We start from the raw sequence: 20,792 nt of genomic DNA, 5'->3' as shown, positions 1-20,792 counted from the left end.
TGGATGAAATATCACTAGATACAAAGACATTGCCAAACCATGGTAAACACTTTCACATAGCAGTGTAAAGAAATAAATACACAAAACTTTGCAGTTAGTAATATCCACCATAATGCTTCTTGCAGGCAACCCTTGGCTTTTCAGTATGGATCTGAAGTGAGTTTGTTGTTATATTGTGTTTCTGATTTAGGGAAACATATTCCACTTTTCAGTCAATATATGTATGTATATTTTATACCAAGCCTCCACCCATAGTTCAACACTGTAAATTTTTGACAACAAATAATATTGTGATCACTGGGATTCTGTAATGAGAATGTTACAGATATCAACAAACAAAAGATACATGGAAAGCAATGCAACATTTTTTTCACAATCTTAGAAAATACTAACAACAGTTTCAACATATTAACTATCAACATATTAACTAACTATAACACTAACATTTCCCTACAACAACAGTTTCATTACCCCCATATTAATAATCACTAATCTGCAACACCAACCCGACACAATTCACCGAATCGCTAACTCTCTAATCATCATCAGCGGTTGGCTTGGATGACCCAGCGGCCTTCTTCGGAAGCAAAAGGTTATGAATGTTGGGCATGACACCACCGTTGGCAATGGTGACGTCACCAAGAAGCTTGCTCAGTTCTTCATCATTCCTTACAGCCAACTGAATATGCCTTGGCACTATTCTTGTCTTTTTGTTATCTCTTGCTGCATTTCCCGCCAACTCAAGTACCTTCAAAAGTCAAAATTACCCAAATCAGATCCAAATTCCCAAATATCAACCAAACCCTAGAAATTTTCAATTACACTTATATACATACATACATATATATAAAGCAAAATTGAGATTTTTAGCCAACAAAAACCCCCAAATTTAATCAAACCCTAAATCTCGCAATTCAACAATAGTTATTTATATCTATGCGTATATATACATATATATATACAGTTAGATACATAGATATATAGTAAAAAATAAAGTTGAACTTACTTCGGCGGCAAGGTATTCAAGGACAGCGGCAAGGTACACCGGAGCACCGGCACCAACACGTTCAGCATACTTGCCGGCTTTCAGAAACCGAGCAATACGACCCACCGGAAACTGAAGTCCGGCCTTGCTGCTTCGCGATGTCGCCTTTTTTGCAACTTTAGATCCCAAAGTCTTCCCGCGTCCTGACATACTGATGATATATATATAAGATACAGATATTTGTGTAAAATGAGAGAGAGAGAGAAGGATGTGTATGGGTGTTGAAAGCGGGTGTGGTTTGGGTGTATATATAGTTGTTTTTTGGGGGTGGGGATATGAGCCAATGGGAATGAAGGACGCGGATTGTGGATGTGAGGCGTTGGATTGGATTTGATATACGGATGAGATTTTGTTTGAATAGTTTTCTTATGGATCTATGGATAGATGCTTTTTGGTTATTTTATTTTTATTTTTCGGGATCTAATTTTTTTAAAAAGAGCATTGATACTGAGCTATTTGCTATTTGTCGTCGAAGTTTTCCCGTTTGGGCCTTTTGGGTTCATAAAATCGAAAAAATAAAACACTATCAATGAACTACTTATTGATAAAGATGCAGATCACTTATTTATTTCATGTGGACTGGCCCAAAAGATATGGGCTCTTGTTACAAATTGGTGCAAGGTTGTTGCTTCATGGGACTTCGAAGTGGAAGGAAATTGTACATGGGATTTTTCAGATAGGGGTATAATCTAGTCGAGCCGACACAGTGCCAAGCTCAAGCTCGAATCGATTGTAAAACTCAAAGCTCGAAACTATACTCTAGCTCGACCAAGCCTTTATTTTCAAGCTCACTTTACGAATCGACACTTTCTGGCTCGACTCGATTAAGAATTAAAAATAAGTTTTAAATCAAATTAATCCTATAAGATCGACAATTTCAAGCTCGATTCGATTAAGCTCGGCTCAGTTGAATATAAATTATGTAAAAATATACTTGTATAATATTCATGGGTAGTATTGTAAATAAGTACAAGCTTGATTAAGCTCGCGAGCTTTTCGAGTAGGCTATATTGAGGCTCGAGCTCGACTAAAGCCGAGTCGATTTCAAATAATTTGCGAGTCAATTTTGGGTAGCTCGTGAAATGTATTGTCTCGTTTACACCCCTATTTGTTCTTACAACATTGTGGCATTATGGTCTACACGTAACAAGACTGTCTTATATAACAAAAATCGGTAAGAATTCAAGAGATATTTGGCGAAATCCAAGTTTTAAGCTTCTTATGGATATGATCTCGTGCTAAGCTTACGTCCATAACTTGGGAACAATGGTGTTAAATTCAGAGTTAGTCGGTATGTTAATAATGGTGTTTTACTTTTGTGTAGTTTGGTGCAGTTTTTGTAATCAGTAACTTGTTTATGCGATAAGTATTAAGGAATGTAATAAATTTTGGATGAATATCTATAATATGACATAACTAAAGTTGTATTCATTGTATGTAATCAACTTTAAATTATGTCTATTGTATGTAAAAAGACATACTTGACAACCATATATAGCTACCACTTGTTAGTTTTTTATTGGTTGAATACATTTTCTTACTTACAATAAACATAATTTAAAAATGATTATATACAATAAACACAACTTTAATTATTTCATACTATAAACATTCATTCAAAATTTGTTATATTTCAAGGTACCTGTCCCTTTAATTTAAGCATTTTACTAAATTTTTATGAATTTCATATTTTCATTTGACATTAAAAAAAAACCCTACTTAATTAATCAATGACTAATCTATACTTCTATACTACTATATAAAAATTATACCCATATGCTGAAAATTTACAATTTTGGGACATGCAAAATTACCATTTACCTTTAATTATCTAACATAAGCAATCATTCCATAATCTTTTAAAAGATATATTCACTATCCCTTAAAATCAGATATCTTTGTATCAATTACCTATATTACTTCACGCCGACGCAATTACCATCCGTCGACACCACCACATCGCAACTAATGTCATCACCGCAGCATTGAGCGGGTACCATGCTCGTTGGTAATAGTTAGAAAGTTGATTGTCTATTCAACACTTTGATATAGTAGTTTTGAATGTTTTATTTACTATGCATAAAAATTATTCACTCTTTTATTTTTTAAAAAAAGTTATACAAAATTTAGTTTAGAAATGACGTATTAACGTAACTACTTTTAATGAACATTTGCTTTTGTAAAGAGTTATAAGAAATTACTTAATTTGTCTTTAATGAACTAATTTTCATTATAAATCTTTATTTAACTAATTTATAATCTCTTCGACGTAACCAATGGTCACTTTCATTAAATCCCCTTTACCAAAAAAAAAAAAAAAACTAATTTACAATTTACTCTTTAATCTTCTAAAGTGTATCTATACTTTTACATCAATTACATTTACACCAACATACATCATTCGACGACGTTGCCATCACCAATGATCACTGTCATTACCACCCATCGCCGCCACTACCAGACTGTTGTCACCACCGTCGCATTGCGCGAGTAAAGTATCAAGTCACGTTTGATTCACAAATTTATAGTTACTAATGAAATTGGAATTAATTTTTATTCCTTAATGTGTCTGGTTATTGAAAGATCGAGGAAATGAGATTACATTATAATGTAAACATTTAATCATTTGAAAAAATCTCCATTCTTTGAGTATGAGGGAAAGAATTTCATTCATTCTCTCACTTGAATTTTAAAAAATTAAAACATTTTATCAAATTCGATTACTTCAAATTCTAATTAATAAATTATATTTTCTTTCAAAAACATTATCTGGACTAAACTTTCCCTTAATATATTTTGAATATTTTAATGATTTATTACAGTGCGTGACTCGTGAATGTCTTTTATGTCTATGGCCTTTTTTCTGCAAAAAACAATCTTTTTATCTCATTTGAATTCCTTTCCATCACTCTCACCAACTTCTTCTTCTTCACTCCCCCAAAAAGTTTTATTAAACTAAAATAAGTTTCAAACTTTATTAATCTTTTCATCCTTCTAAAATGAACCCAAAAAGGGATTGATAAAAAGATGTCAAATGTATGGTTTTCTTTAAAGAAATCATTTCATTGCAAGTCAGATTCTTCAGAAGTCCATGACCCAAAATCCAAGAAACATTTATCAGCAATCTTGACCAAAAAACACAACGGAAGATTGAGGGGTTGTTCAAGATCCATAGCTAATCTTAAAGACGTAATTAATGGCAACAATGTAAGCAAAAGGCACAGTGAAAATGGTGTAAATTGTAGCCCAAGGTCAATTGGAAGTAGTGAGTTTTTAAATCCAATTACCCATGAAGTAATTTTGAATAACTCGAAATGTGAGCTTAAAATCACTGGTTTTGGTGGTGGTTTTCAAGATTCCGGCGCCGGTGACGGAGATGGGTCAATGTTTGTGGGTACTTTGTTGCCTGGGACACCTGGCCCAAGTGGAAATCATGGAATGCAAGTTTGTAGGAATAAAAATACACCACCGAGAATGGGAATGGGTGATGGGAATGGAATTGGGAATTCCGGTTACTTGGGAATGAAGAATAATAGTGTAGTTATACAAAAGGGTAGACGGTCGTTAGGAAATGGAAATGGAAATGGGAATGGGAATGATTCCGAGGGATCTATGGGCGGGGGTGTTACTTGCCATAAGTGTGGCAAGCAGTTTCATAATTGGGAAGATCTTGAAGCTCATCATGTTTCTAAACATGCTGGTAAGATTCTTGATTTTATCAATGATTAGTTTATAAAATTTGTTGTTATAGCTTATAATTGGTCAAGTTAAGCTAGTGTTTGGATGTGCATTTTGAAAATGATTATATGAGAATAATACATGATTGGTGTTTGGATGTGTTTTAGTTTAAATTTTTGATAATGAGTTTGATATCTGTAATAGGGATATTGTTTAGGGGATGCTTAGTTTGACTTAGCTTATATTTAGAGCTTATTAGCTTACTGAAAGTTCAAAAAGTCGATAAGCTCCTTTTTAAGATCTTATTCGTATGAACTCAAGACTTATTTAAGCCCACATGCTCACCTTGATAAGGTTATAAGCTAAAATCGAGTTTACAGGCTTTTGAGTTTCAAAAGGTAGAAGCTTTAAGGCAAGCACCGTTAAGCTTAGCATGTTTGAATACTTGCTTGACATAAATCTTGAATCGATACTAAATTTCCGTAAGTAAAATGTTTTGAAATTTTGATAATTCTTTTCAGATATTGTAAACCTAATCTTTTATTGTTTCAGCACTAGATATCTTAATTACAAGTTGTTAATCTTAAGAATAGTATGAAGCTTTTATGTTAATTTAGTAATGTTATTTATCACAGTTACTGAACTTATGGAGGGTGATTCGTCAAGGAAGATAGTGGAAATCATATGTCGTGCAAGCTGGTTAAAGTCTGAAAATCCTTCTGGTCGGATTGAAAAAATTTTAAAGGTACACAACATGCAAAAAACACTAGGGAGGTTTGAAGATTACAGAGAACTAGTGAAAGCAAAAGCCAGCAAATTACCCAAGAAACATCCTCGTTGCCTTGCTGATGGAAATGAATTATTAAGATTTTATGGAGCCACCATCACTTGTTCCTTAGGCATAAATGGCACCTCGAGTCTATGTGTTTCTGATAAATGCTGTGTTTGTCGGATTATAAGAGACGGGTTTTCAACAAAAAGGGAAATAAAAGGTGGAATTGGCGTTTTCACATCTTCAACAAGTGTTAGAGCTTTTGAATCCATTGAAGTACTTGAAGAAGGCCCAGATACAAGAAAAGCATTGATTGTGTGCAGAGTAATAGCCGGGAGAGTGCACCGACCCCTAGAAAACCTTCAAGAAATGGCAGGTCAATCAGGATTCGATTCGTTAGCCGGAAAAGTTGGACTTTATTCAAATATTGAAGAACTTTATTTGCTTAGTCCAAGAGCTCTGCTGCCTTGCTTTGTGGTAATATGCAAACTCTAATCAAAATATATGTTAAATGCTTTATTTTGGTATGTTTCCTAGCTTTTTGCTGAAGGTTTCCTTACGTAGATAGATTTATTATCGTTCTGATAGGTGCAATAGCTATTAATTTGCCTTCGTTAACACCTACATTTCCTTCTAAGGAACGGAACCATGTTTCTTTACGTATTGCATATAATATAAATATTTTGAATTTAAAGTTTTCAACTATTTCTATGACCGAACGACTTAAGGTATTTCTAGCACTTTCCATCGTTGGTTGACTAGATTTGGAATCTTGCTGAATGTTGCAAATTCTCTATACAATTCAAGATCATGGTAATTCATGTCTTTATAATGTATGCAGTCTACCCTGATTTCGAGTCTGTACATTAAATTCTGTGTGTTTTTGCTTTGTTTTTTTGGTTCTAGATCATGACATTTCGAAAGCCATTAGGAAGCACACATTCTATTATACTCGTATAAGCTACGCAAAAAAACACAAGATTCTTTGTGTATAAAATACAAGTAAACTGGAATTTCTCAGCATGTAATTTGTCTACATTATCATAACCCACAAGTAGCTTATTCTATAACCAAAAAAAACCCAGTTCAAATTTTTTTGAATTGAATGTATAGCTTCTGATGCATAATGTACTAGGATTTAGGAATTTAAAAGTTGGGGCTGGCCCTAGAATAAGACATTTGGTCCCAGAATTGAAACAATACAGCATGTTACTCAAAATAGACTCTGGTGGTGCCATATTTAGCTTTGTCTTTTTTGGTTTGATATGGGGATTTTATGGTCCTCATTTGTTATGGAACACATAGTTTCTTCAGAGATAAGGTCTATCCTATGACTCATACCTATAATGTTGATAATGAGTTAACTGGATAATTTTCTTTATTCTATAAAATTGAACGAAGAAGTGACATGTACAACAACAATGCCTTAAGCTTTGCACATTTACATATTAAACACTATACTACTACCAGTACATGTTATATAGCACTAAATTTTCATGTGTATGCATCACCACCCAAAAACAAAATGAAAATGGTCCTGATAAAAGTGGCTAAAAAACAACCCTGGTCCATTTCAAAGTTTCTTGTACTGTATCTGTATTTGTAGGCTTTTTGTAGCATGTGAATAATGGGAACTATCAAAGGTATTTATTAGCATTCCAGTTGTCAAGTATGCAATGAAATCATAGAATTTATGATTGAATATAGCAAATATCATTATCCATCCCCTTACGAGCCAAATCCAATTTTGACATGCTATCCGACCTGTGTAGCACATCTGTTGTTACAGAGTAATTTGTACATGGATATAAAATCAATCCAATAATACCAAGAGGTTAATTGAATCAGTTAAGAAACACCGGGTTTGCACTCATAATTCCTATTTATCCCGTGCTAATACACAAAACTGGGATTATATCCACATCTGATCTTACAAGAGAAAAGGGGGCTTAATTCGAAATCCTAATTTCCTTAATCAGGACCACACCAAAACCTGAGCTCTGTGCTTTGGGTTACTCGGTATCTGGTAAAAATGGTCAAATATATTACACAAAACAATAATAAAAAAAAAGGAAAAGAAGAAAAAAAGGGTCATTTAAACATCAATGGAGTCAGCTGTGCTGTCCATAGAGTCAACCCGATGGTGTCCGCTGTTCATTGAATTTTGGCGATCTGTTTGGACTATATTGATGGCAACATCAGATGGAGAACGTTTGTAATGCTTTTTATTGTGTCTTGCTTTTAAGATATGAGACAGCACTTGCACAGTGTCTCTCATTGCTGGTCTTTTTCTTGGTGACCGGTTGACACATTTGTATGCAAGTGCTGCCATGTCATTTAGTTCTCGCTCATCAAAGTTCCCATCAAGACGTGAATCAGCTATTTCTTCCCACCCGACCTGCCCTCCGGTGTTCAATGATGCCTGTTTACACCAATATATTATAAGCAATCCAGTCAAGATATATAGGAGTGTTTGCAGATTTGTAGGAAAAAAAATAAACGATATGTTTTGTTAAGTAACATGATATGATTGAAAGAGCATGTAGATCAATACAGAGGGTGAAATAGCAGGATAGAATGAGATCTTACAAGCTCAACATACTCCATGAGACCTTGTTGAGGGTTTCGTCCTGCAATAAGTTCGAACAGTAATACACCAAAGCTATAGACATCGCTTTTCTTGGTGAATGCTCTTGTTGATATATATTCAGGATCAAGATATCCAAAAGTTCCCTGAATATTGGAAGCATTTCTGTTAATCATGTCCTCCCTAGAAAGCCCAAAATCAGCTACCCTGGCGCCCATGGACTGTTCCAACAATATGTTGGAAGTTTTGATGTCTCGGTGTATAACGGGAGGAACTGCCTGCAAAGTTATATAATGTAAATAATTTCGTGATATGATTAAAAGAGCAAGCACTAGATAAAAGAAATAATCGATTACTTGGGTCTCAATTTCAACCAATCTACCACTCAGATTATCTATTACCCCTAACCTGTCAAACTGAAGCGGGTCAAATGGGTAAAAAGTGACCCAAATTGTATTAAAATGCTAAAAATCTCTTTTACTGCTTTATTACAAATTATATCCACATTATAATGATACAGTTCTCCTGATTATATTTAATAAAGTACTCGTTATTTATAAATTCTGAGGAAAAGGTGCAAAAAAATGTTTGCAGGTCAACCAGACCCATTTGACCAAACAAAGCATTACCCAATCTGACCTAAAACTTGCTTTGATCCGTTACCCAACCCACCCTATTTGCTACCTATAGATGGACATGAAGATGGAAAAATGAAAAGGACTTACTCCATCATGGAGATATTCTAATCCCCTTGCGACATCCAAAGCTATTTGAACTCTCAAATTCCAACTCAACAATTCACGATTATCACCTGAATCCCAAAGAAATAACGGTCATTTTTTTAACTAGACTATATTTAGATGAAAATCGATTTTAGTTACTGAAGTCCATTAAGTCGTTAAATAATCGCTTACCGTACAAATGAGAAGATAGGCTGCCTTTGCTCATGTAAACATATACGAGCATGTGTTGTCCCTTTTCTGCACAGTATCCTACCAAATTCACAAGGTTCCTGTGATGTAACCTTCCCAATAACATAACCTGAGAAAAATATTCGTATAAAAACCTTTTAGCACTATTTTGTTATACTAGGACAAAAGAAAAACAAAAACGAATATTATTTCAAATATTCAGGTAGTTGAAAAAATAATTCTTGGACTCCAAAAGTAGATTAGAGTTCATACATGTTGTTGTACATGTTGGATTCAAAAGTTACAGTTTCTATTTACCACATGTAAAAATCTCCACTTTGACCAATTAATATTCTTTTAGAAAAGATTTTACTAGATTTTGACATTTTGTTAGTATCTGTCAAGTTGTATGTACAACAGAACTATGAGATTCCCTGAACCATTTGTCTTCTAAGAAATTGCAGGCCTACCATCATGTCTTCTAAGAATTTGTTTGTATATGCTGTGACTAGAGGTGACTGGTGGGCCGTGCTTGCAAAATGGGCCATTTGTTGAATGGGTTCATATGGGATTGATCGGGTCGGGTCGGGCCGGGTTGGATTGATCTGGAAAATGGGTCCACATATTTTGGAAACTTTATTTAAAAAATCAGCATGTACATATGATTACAATAACTGTATAGTATGTCAATAATGATATCTTGTACAATAAAACAATGTAGGAGGTTGTATGCATCAGATAATACACTTCTCACCACATTCAAGTTTCTTGACCCATTTGACGTGTTTCAGATTTGCAGTTTTAGCTGAACTTTTAAAATTTACTAGTTTGACTTGTCAGAGATATGACAAAACCCAAATCAACCCATTTAAAATTAAACGGGTCAAAATTCCACCGAAAAACTCTAGCATTAACGTGTTGTATATGTTACTTAAAACATGATGAACCGTATGTTACGCTATATCATAAACATCATGCTGAAATTTTCGATGCTAACAAACTAATAGACAATCTAAGGGAACTACGCAAACATGTAATACGATAATGCGTATGGTCATATGAACAACCATTTACCTCTGTATGAAACTCTTTCTCGCCTTGTTTTGAATCAGTTGCGAGAACTTTAATAGCTACAGTCTCACCAGTTGACATCTGAGCCTTGTACACAGGTCCGAATGCCCCTTGGCCTATTATTGAGGTAAAATTATGTGTTGCTTTCTGCAAATCTCTGTTCAATCCAAAAAAAAAAGTAAAGGGTTAAGACTATAGAAGTTTAGAATAAACATAAAAGAGTAATCAAAACCAGTTAAGAAAAATTAACAAAAAGGAAGATAATCATGATCCAAAACACCTTAAAAATGTAGCATCACTATAAAAATGTAGTTCCAAGTTTTAATTTGTTTTTTTCTTAAATCATCAAACTAATAAACCCATAAACCATGACTAGTAAAAGATCTGGACACCACAACCAACAGTTTTCACTGAACTACTGAATACTGATACCACTAGGCCCAATGGCTTGTTGGTTGTTCCGAGTCTTGTTGACTTTTCAATAGGCACCCTAAGCCACAACGTGTTAATAATCCTACATTATGAACCAAAGGGCTTATGGCCTAGCGGTATCCGAGGTGACCTATAAACCTGAGACTTTGTAAATTTTAGTTACATTCTGGACAAAATATTGATATTTCCGAGTTGTGTTGACTTTTCAATAAGCAAAAACATCAAGACATCATTAGATGAGCGCCAAAGCGGCTATATTAACTACATTTTGACATACTTGTAAGAATACTCGAGAATTCCAGAAGCTGCAACAACATGAGACCTTCTCGGTCCACCAAACCAAAAAAACATTCCGCCCTGTGTAGAATTATTCATAGAAGATCTTGCAGACTCGGTACCCATAGACGAATCAGATAGAATCACACAAGAATCAACACCATTTGCTCGAATAGGGACAGTTGCTGCCCTCCTAGAACTACTATTACCTATCTGAGACCGTCTGCGATGAAACCTAAAGCAAACTAGTCCGATTACAGCTGAAAGTAATCCTATCACTACCCCTATCGAAATCCCGATTATCAAACCTGATGATTTCGCTTTCATATCGTTATAACTCGGTTCGATATCTAGCTTGCTACGTGTCCATCAACAAATCTGCATAAACATCACTTCATTGTAAGTTAACTAAGTTTTTAAAATTTTTTTCAAAAAAACCGCATAGATATGTATCTCTAATGAAAACAAGAACAAATAATAATAATAAAAAAAGTTTCATGACTCATTAGCTACGAATTCTTTGGGGACAAAATAAAAGAAAATCAAATGTGAATGTCAATTATTTGCTATATCAAATAAATTGATGGGCTATTAACTACGAGTATTTTCTAACACAATAAAAAAAAAGTGATATGAACAAATATTTCTCAGTTAATGATTTGTTGTTTTACCTGTTTGTTTGTTTGTTGCTGATTGAATGGATTAATGAACTGAAAAATAGTTACATTGTTGAAGAAGAAGAACAAGAATGGAGAGAGAAATTTGTGGAATGACAAAAATGGTTGTTCATTACTATGAAACAAAGAAAGAAAGAAGAAGACTAACGTGGGGGTGGGGGGAGAGACATTATTAATTTTTAATTAATTAATATTTTTATAACAAAATAGTGTATAAATAAATATATTCTCTGCAAATTCGTTGGGATTTTTGTTTCGCTTATATTAGTTTTTATAATAATTTTATTTTAAAAAATATTATACTGGGAATGGAATAATGGTAGAAATAATAAAGGTTTGCTAAATACAGCTCTTAGAGCTGTGTTTAAGGTGTATAAATTGTTTATACATTTACCATGAAAATCAGAGGACGGACTTTTTATATAGAAAGTACAAGTTTTTTTATGCACGGTAGCATTTCCCAAATAATAATACGAGTAATAAAAATGAAAAGTTGTGGGATTGGTTGTATGGTAATGGAACAGGGTGTGATGCCGTGTTTCGGAGTTTTATTCCAAATGATTTCTTTCTTAAGTCATCTTCATTCGAATCTATCAATACCATTTCACCATGTTGTTCCTCTCCTAACATTTTGTTTTCTTTTTACAAAAAATTGGAATGTTTTTCTACAGAAAAAAGTTTGAACATGTTGTCCTCGTAACAATTTTTTGACATTATATCTATATCTATTGAGAATAAAAAGTAAAGTAAACTTTAATATCTTCTTTTTACAAGTTATGAGTTTTATATTGTTTCCAAATCTATCTAATGAAAATCATGATTCTTAAAAATGATACTATTATAGTCATTACAACAAGTATATTCGTGTTAAATAAATGGAATAAATTATTAGAAGAATGGAAAAGTTAACATTGAACGGCCGAATTCACTTTGAAATAATCCTCGAGCTTGCAACTTTAAAGTGTTTAACTTTAAACAAAAACATACCCCACCATTAACCATCCCAAAAACCCGCTTTCTACTTGTAACATTATTTAATACCAGCCATCTTCAAAAGGCTCAAATTATATATCCAATTGTTTTCGTTTAATAAATAGGATGCTTCATTTAAAAAAAAAACCATTTTCGACTAGACTTAAATCATATAACCAACTGTTTCGTTTAACATATTCACACATTCAAGTATTCATTTGTTTCTAGTAAGACTTTGAACGATGTCCTTTTGATATATAGAGCAGAACCAAAGTTTGGTTAACCCAAAACCAAAAGATTATAAACATAAAGCTTAACCCGCGTAATGCGACGGTGTTATGGTGACAACGGATGGTGATGATTGTGGTGACATCAAATGATGTAAGTAATGAATGTTAACGTATTAGATATTTAAAGAGTAATAAAAATATTTTTTAATATATAAAAATTCGATGATGTAATTTAATGTTAAGATTTATGTTGATTTTATTCTTTAAATATAGTTTTATCCAATTTTATATCTCATGTTTTTTAACCTTTAATATTTGGCTATAATTTTCATACAATAGTATAGATTAGAATCATACTTATTCAATATCTTTTATTTTCTTATAAGTAATCAACAAAAGATGCGAATAAGCAACCTCTTGTTTTATGTACATTCATTGGTCAACAGCTTCTTCCGTATATATAAGACCTTGATAAAAGATTACGAGTTTGGATAAGAAGGTTGACTTTGTAGGAGGTTTTACTGCAGATTCAAGCAAGCGGGGGATTGTTAAAATTTACATATATGTGATTTGTTAAAAAAAAAATAGTGAACCTTGTTGTTGGGAAAAAAGAAAAGAAAAAAGTAGACAACCAAAAAAAAATGTCATTAGGGTGATAGCCTAGTGGTTAGTAGTTTCTTCTTAGGGGGTCATGAAGTCAAATCTTGCAACATGCAAATGTGGTGAGGGGACCTTGGCAACGTTATACCAATCTACACATGAGAGAGCAAACCCTTTAGGGCATTGCCAAAACTCAAACCCGACGTGGACGTATCAAAGTTGAGGTTTGCCATTTATCCGCTCTCTCTTTCAAAAAAAAACTAAAAAACCTGGCCTAAACAATACCAAATCACCAACCTTATTCAAGCAAAACCCCATATGAAGTGCTTAAGTAGCATATGAGCAATAAATATAAGTCTTGCATACATTGAATAAAATGGTGGCAAATTAGGTAGAACAAATAAATTGGTAACGTGATATATGCCTGTTTTTGTATATTTAGTTGTGTACCTAAATGAAAAATGTTTTATCTATATATAACCATAAGTCCATAACCACTGTATTGTTGGTCTACAATATGATATGTTTTTATATATTGTCAATAGTGAAGTGATTTATGTCAACTATATATGATGAAATGTTGGAACACAAACAAATAGTGACATCAAGTTGACCTTTTATAAGTTTGACATACCCAAATTATCACGTGTGTCACTTTGATTCTTATGTTGATGTCGATGATAACACATTTTACATATAATTACTACAATTAATATTCTATAACCCAAGTTTTAAATGATTATTTTATTGTTTTATAGATCTATCAAAATATGTATCATTGTTTTGTGTATTATTGGTGAGTGCATCAACCATAGAAGACCCTTTCAATAACTAAGTACATTATATCCGTTCAAATAAAATCTTAAGTACTTTTTTGGTCATGTATAGATAAGTAGCTTTATTAAAAATAATTGCAATAAGAAGGAAATTAACTAAATGCAACGACATGGAAAAGGTGTGTCGGGTCTGGGGGCATGTTTTTATGGAAAAACAGGATTAGAGCTAGGATTGTGGAGAATGGAGACCCACTCCTCAACTTGCATATTGTTCGGCACGGCCAAGCTGATAATTAAATTAACAAGGAATAAATGAATAAAGTTCCAAGTTATCCGTAAGAAGATGATATGTAGATGTTATTTTTTAGAATAGTTCAGTTTTAAATGAGGTATGTCGATGATATTTTTGTTCATTTCTATAACTTTCTTCAAAATATTAACTTAGAGAGGTTTTGAATCTGAAATATCTTGTGAGAAATTATCTGACCAATAACCATTATGGATGTTACTTTATTAGTGGTTTAAAGTTTAAACTGAGAATGAACGATGTTAATAACGTTGAAATTTAAGAAGAACAAATTAAGAATGAACTTTACAAATGTTTGTCAAACAAACTAATTAAAACCGATTCTCACCTATTCACTCTTCATCCATTTCATTTAGTTTTCCAATCATTAGTTCAATTATGTTTTGCACTTAAATTCATCATTTAAAATGCATAATAGACTACTTGTTAGTGCATTAACCTTGTTAATTTCTGAAGCTATTTTTGAATCTATATGTGTAACATAGGTTCCGACTTCGAGTGTCTCTAAATTATAGTTTCTATTTTCTAGCTACTGCTATAGCTAGTTACATGGTTACTAGTTACAGTATAAAATAACGGGATCATATTTCAGTATTTCACTACATTTATTCTCTTAAAATTTTTGCTATAGAAGACCAAAACTATGATGTCTTCTTTTCTTTTAATTTGACACATAATTTTGTGACTTTTGTTTTCGTTTTTCCATAATTTATCACACAACTCATTTAACACTGGTTTTCTATATTTTATAAAATATTTTTAAAGATACCCGAGTATCACTCGGGTTGATCAGGTAATATAGATATAAAACATAAACTTAGAGATACCGAATTCTATATTTAACGCATGCATGATATAAATAATTTTCGGGCTTTGAAAATAATTTTACATACACATAATATTTCGCCAAATCACTCTTTTTTTCTTCTTCTTACATGAAAGAAAAACTGAAATAAGCTAAAAGGAGAACAACAAAAAATACTAAAAAGAAAAAAGAGAAAGTTAGAGTAATGGCGTTTATGAGATGTCCATGTGATCCTTCATAGTGCTACCTTAATTGCCACATTGAATTGGGTTTGGGACAATTCAAACCAACGGACCACCATTTTCACAGGGTTCAACTATATATTATTGTCCTTTTAAAAGATTGATACTTTATCATTATCATAATATTATATAATTTTTTGGAGCTATTATATAACATTCATGCATACGGAGACCGTTTTTTTAAGTATGCATATGCCTACATAAGCCCCTTCAAAATTTGCCAACTAATTCAACTTAATTAGTTTTAAAATATTAAACACTTGCTAATTTACGATTTATTAGTGAGTAATCTATTTATACTAACTCCATCGTATAAGTCTATACTATAGTAGTATAATGTTAAACAAATATTTTGTGGGATTATTCTAATACTTTAGAAATTGAATAAAAATCAAGAAAATGAGATGTCGATAGAGTTTGTCATATCTGGCTTTGCCGCTTTGTTCAACATCTTTGGAGAGGTAGAACCAAAATTTGATATTAAGGGATCGGTTGCTTGATTATTTTTTTTATTTAACTTATAGATTACATAAGAATTAAGAAATAATTATGTTCACTGGCTGGTGGGAGTCAAACACCCTTCAATCAATGCATTGTGTGAACAAACTGCAAATTATGCTAAATAACGTTGACGAAGTAATTAAGTTGGAAATTTATGAAGTGAGACAAGTATCAAAAATAAATGTACACAAGTGAGGTGATTAAGGATGACGTTTATGTGTTTGTGTATGATTAAGTTGTGCTGTATGTGTATAATTCTAATCTAATGACGGGTGCTTTATACCTTTATATACATACTATTATACTATATATGTATCACAAGAGAAATGTTAAATGTAGCTTTTAAGATACGGTTAATTTGTTTAAACATACCTACATCAATTGTATTATGATATTTTTGCATATTTTCAAAGAGGTGGTTATATTCAAGATTAAACACGTTTATGCATACGAATCATATGCTCGTACAATACGACGGCGATGGTAGTAGTGGCGTTCGGTGGTGGTGGCGGTGACGGCGGCCACGGGTGGCGGCGGCGGTAGTGACAGGCGGTGGGGGCGGCAAGGGTAGTGAATGTAAAAGTAGTTGATATTAAAGGAGGTAGTGTGGTTATGTTAAGGAGTGAGGGATATATGTTGTAAGTTATTTCATTAAGATTATTATAAGTATATGAGGGAGAGATGCTTAAATTAATGAATAAAAAAATATATTAGGTGGTTCAAATCATCTTTTGAGATTTAAAAAAAGATGATTCTTTATCTATACTATTATATAAAAGAAATAACACTCTCTCTCATCAAATGTTGAAATGTAACCACGCGAATGTACGAAAGTGCCCTTTTTTAATTTCAATTCAAATGCATTCTTATTTAAACTATTTTCACATTCTCACTTCAATTGAATGTCCACTTATATTGTTAATACATGTAGTTTTTTTTTGTTAATGTGGACTGATATTGAAGCTACGGTATCATTGTGGTAGCTCGCTTAATTAGTTATACTGTTTTTGATAATCACAACATCGAATGCATTGTCAATGGTATCCGCTGCAACGCGCGGGTATTATGCTAGTAAGAATAAGTATAAATATACGAACAAGTTAAATATAATCCATATTCAAAGTATACATTTTAAAATAGAAATGGGTATGTGTATAATCTTGTAAGAAAGCTAGATAGCACCCATGAATGCTTGTGAAGGAAGGTACTACCTAATCAGGATATAAAAACGAACTGGAATTGAAGGAGACTGGCGTGTGTGCCAGCACGTCGTTCCATGTGATTTATTCTTAAACCCACCTTCCTCTTTTTTTCTTCCATTGTTCCCCCCACTCATATGGATTGTTCTACTTTGATGTCGCAAATAAATGTCCATTTCAAAAGTTTATCTTATCATTTTTATCCTTGATACAAATAGAGTTTTTTGTAAAAAGTGGGACAATATCGTATTCATTCACTTGATTGAATCGTGTATATTCAATCTGTTATTGACTTATTGTACTGAACCATTAATTAGGTACATAGTTTTGAGCTTTTAGGCCCCCACATCACAAACTCTGAATTTGATGTCGACAACTTATAGCATAAACGTATCAAATAGTAAACGATGTGGCCAAGGCGAATGAAAGAGAATTTAATCTATCATCTTTAGCGACACATGTAAAGGCTCAAAAGTTGTTTTTTTTTTTTTTTTTGACCAGTAAACCCGACCTACACCCCATACAACCCGGCCTCCAGGCAAATTGGATCACGTCATGAAGAGAAAGAAAATGCCAACTCCAAGCTGTACCAAGAGGGACTCGAACCCAACGCCATCAAGAGGGGGAACCCGTAGGGAAACCAGGCTCAAAAGATTTTAACCTTCTTTCTCACCATCAAATGTTATGAGTTATGACTATATACAGCTTATGCTATGGCTACAAAGTATTCAAAAAGTTATTAACATAAAGTTATCTTATTGAATGTAATATAGATTTTTATTTGAAAAAAAAAAGAGACATAATATGGGTGCCAAAAACACATGTTAGCACATGATGCATTACTTTAACTACCAGAATAAATCAATCTATGGTCTAAGCCTAGACTAAACTAATGAACAATAAACACTAAACTTTGACAAGTTAATATCCCTTTCAATTTACCAGTTTTGAACCAAGTCACATGCAGCCAGTCATATAACCGACTACATAACCGGTTCTAGGTTTGACGATATTATATCAGAACAGTGAAAGTATCCATTAGAAAAAATACATATGCAGTTAGCAAATGAGCCTCGAAGAAGGTATGAAGACACTGCAGATGAATTCCTAGACTGGTTAACCAATCTTTGAGACTATATGACAAGGCTAATCTAAACTTAGTAACAAGGAACTAAAAAAACACAACACAATAAATAACATTGTTTAAGCAATAGATCAAGAATCTGTAGATTAACCATCAAAAGTCTCAACTCCAAACAAAACTAGCTATGAGTTTGGCAGCAACAAACTGTCAAAATAGTAATAGACACGAAAATAACAAACCCAGTAACAGAATGCATTCAAACGCTCTACTTATCAGCCTTAGCAGCAGTAGCAGCGGCTTGACCTCTGAGCCGACCAGTCCTTCTAGCGGCAATAAGACCAACCTTTTGCCCGGGTGGTGCGTCACGACGAACGGTACTAGCATGACCAATATGTTGATGGTTACCACCACCATGGGGATGCTCCACTGGATTCATAGCAACACCACGAACCTTGGGCCAGCAGTTTCTCTTGACACGGAACTTATGATAAGCATTACCAGCCTTGAGCATGGGCTTCTCAGTACGTCCACCTCCTGCAACCTGACCAATCATAGCACGACAACCACTTGGCACGATTTTCTTGGCACCAGATGGAAGCTTGACCCTATATTGTCAACAAAAACCAAATAGATGTTATTATAATTAGCATAGACTTAATGACCAAGAGTCCAGAATGACACAATATCACAACTATCAAAACCTAGCCATGACCATTTAACTATCAGATTCATCACATAGCAATAATCACTTTGAAAACTTGCACCCAAGATCCTTTATAAAATCCATATAACAAATAGTCAGCCTCAGTAGTTGAACAAGGCTATACAATGTCAAGATTGACCAGTTTTGCGGAAAAAACTTTAAAAATCAAATCACTTGACTGTAAATCAAAGTAGCCCTCATGACCCATGAAATCCCAACTTTGCAAGTTCTCAAAAGAGAATTGAAATAGAACATGCAGCAAAAAGCAAACTATTAATGAGACCAATCTAAAGATATGAGCCAAATTCACAACTGAAAGATCTAAACATGTAGTTATCCATGTCTTTGGACAAAATATATGTACAAAGTTCCAACATACTAAATATCATAAACTTCAAAGTAGTAAACACAAATACATAAGGTATATGTTTAATGTATCTACAAAACCAGAACTATACAAACTAAAATAAGAGCACTAAACCAGCGTCTAACAAAGCATACATAAAGGACCCCTAAAAATCAAACCAATTCTAATCTCAAAGATGCTTTCAGCATGTAAAAACTCAAGTGTAACATAGATACAACTAATTTACCTTACACAAACTATGTTGTATGTTCATGCATCAATGCAACAAAGAATGACTAATACTAATCCTATACAAACACAAAAGTAGTGGCAAATTTAGATTAAGACATACAATTTGAGTGTCTATATGTACACTCACAACAATACATATTAAAGATTGCAAATTTATAGATACATTCATGATTGAGTGTCTATATGTACACTCACAACAATCAAATCAAAACACATACAATTTGAACAATTTACAAACACACAAACTAATAACAAACATAACATATCTATATATGTATATAAACACATATTCATTTCACTGTCATATCGCATTCAAACAATTCATAATAAACACACAAGCATTAACCAACAAAACATCAAAAACAACGTAAACAAACAACAGCTATAGATACAAAAAAAATAGATAGATATAGAAATATACCTAGAGGTACCGTTATCAGGATTATGACTAATAACAATAGCATAATCACCAGAAGCTCTAGCAAAAGAGCCACGATCACCAACATGATGTTCCACATTACAAACAACAGCTCCTTCAGGAATGCTTCTTAGCGGCAACACATTTCCAACCATCAAATTCGCTTTCTTCCCACAAAACACAAACTGCCCTGTATACATTCCTTCAGCAGCCACAAACAGCTCTTTCTGATGCTTATAACGGAACGGGTGACGGAATGTAACCCTGGCTAACGGTGCACCGCGACCTGGGTCATGGATGATTTCGGTGATGACACCTTTCAAGTACCCGTTTCGTTCACCGAAGTCGAGTGATCTGAACCGAGCTGGGCCTTTTCGGTGGTGGGTGTGTGATTTGAAGACGGACCCTGCTCCCTTACGCTGTGCTCTGATTACACGTCCCATGGGGGAATGTGTGTGTGTTTTTTTTTAGGGTTTGGGTAGAAGACGGCTGGTTGAAAGGAAAGGATGTATAGAGATAGATAGATATAGTTATAGAGATATAGCGTATAGGGTTTTCTCTGATGTCGTTGATGTATGGGCTTGGTTTTTGATGGGCTACTTGTAAGACATGTATAACCCAAGTTAAGTTTACAACAAAAGCAACAAACAAGAATCCGGGAGGTGAGAAGTAGACAGTCTAGTCTTTATCCATTGGTAGAGAGACTGTTCTATAAGGACCTCCGACCAAAAGAGAAAAAACAAGAAATGTAAAGAGTTTAATAATCATACTTGTCATGTGGATATCACCTAGATACATTAAGGGTAGATGTTAATAACAAAATGCAACCTAACATGATTTAACGCGAGTCAACAATACCCATAAATTTGAAACATATGTAACCATTAAAAAACAACAACATAAAAGAT

General features: G+C 33.4%; 4 protein-coding genes across 4 annotated transcripts; 1 reads left to right on the top strand and 3 right to left on the bottom strand.

Annotated features, from left to right (window-relative positions):
- Positions 1-269: 269 nt before the first annotated feature.
- Positions 270-1,252, bottom strand: LOC122579233 (probable histone H2A.3). Its single transcript, XM_043751355.1, has 2 exons — positions 1,007-1,252; positions 270-748 (listed from the first exon to the last, which is right to left on the bottom strand). Exons 1-2 carry the CDS (start codon positions 1,193-1,195, stop codon positions 536-538), a joined length of 402 nt encoding a protein of 133 aa, XP_043607290.1. The 5' UTR covers positions 1,196-1,252; the 3' UTR covers positions 270-535.
- A 2,661-nt stretch (positions 1,253-3,913) lies between these two features.
- On the top strand, positions 3,914-6,214 carry LOC122578582. Its single transcript, XM_043750566.1, has 2 exons — positions 3,914-4,745; positions 5,359-6,214. The coding sequence occupies exons 1-2, from the start codon at positions 4,073-4,075 to the stop codon at positions 5,988-5,990; spliced, it is 1,305 nt and encodes a 434-aa protein (XP_043606501.1). The 5' UTR covers positions 3,914-4,072; the 3' UTR covers positions 5,991-6,214.
- Positions 6,215-7,303: 1,089 nt separating this feature from the next.
- Positions 7,304-11,588, bottom strand: LOC122578200 (calcium/calmodulin-regulated receptor-like kinase 1). The gene is made up of 7 exons (XM_043750108.1): positions 11,444-11,588; positions 10,774-11,150; positions 10,068-10,221; positions 8,997-9,123; positions 8,808-8,893; positions 8,085-8,360; positions 7,304-7,917 (listed from the first exon to the last, which is right to left on the bottom strand). The coding sequence occupies exons 2-7, from the start codon at positions 11,097-11,099 to the stop codon at positions 7,591-7,593; spliced, it is 1,296 nt and encodes a 431-aa protein (XP_043606043.1). The 5' UTR covers positions 11,100-11,150; positions 11,444-11,588; the 3' UTR covers positions 7,304-7,590.
- A 6,695-nt stretch (positions 11,589-18,283) lies between these two features.
- LOC122579521 (60S ribosomal protein L8) lies at positions 18,284-20,390 on the bottom strand. The gene is made up of 2 exons (XM_043751703.1): positions 19,888-20,390; positions 18,284-18,770 (listed from the first exon to the last, which is right to left on the bottom strand). The coding sequence occupies exons 1-2, from the start codon at positions 20,325-20,327 to the stop codon at positions 18,431-18,433; spliced, it is 780 nt and encodes a 259-aa protein (XP_043607638.1). The 5' UTR covers positions 20,328-20,390; the 3' UTR covers positions 18,284-18,430.
- Between the last annotated feature and the right edge of the window lie 402 nt (positions 20,391-20,792).

The sequence above is a fragment of the Erigeron canadensis genome, chromosome 8 (genome assembly GCF_010389155.1).
Source record: "Erigeron canadensis isolate Cc75 chromosome 8, C_canadensis_v1, whole genome shotgun sequence".
NCBI classification, from domain to species: Eukaryota; Viridiplantae; Streptophyta; class Magnoliopsida; order Asterales; family Asteraceae; genus Erigeron; species Erigeron canadensis.
The sequence above is the reverse complement of the archived record's forward strand: the minus strand, read 5'-3'. Positions and strand labels throughout refer to the sequence as shown.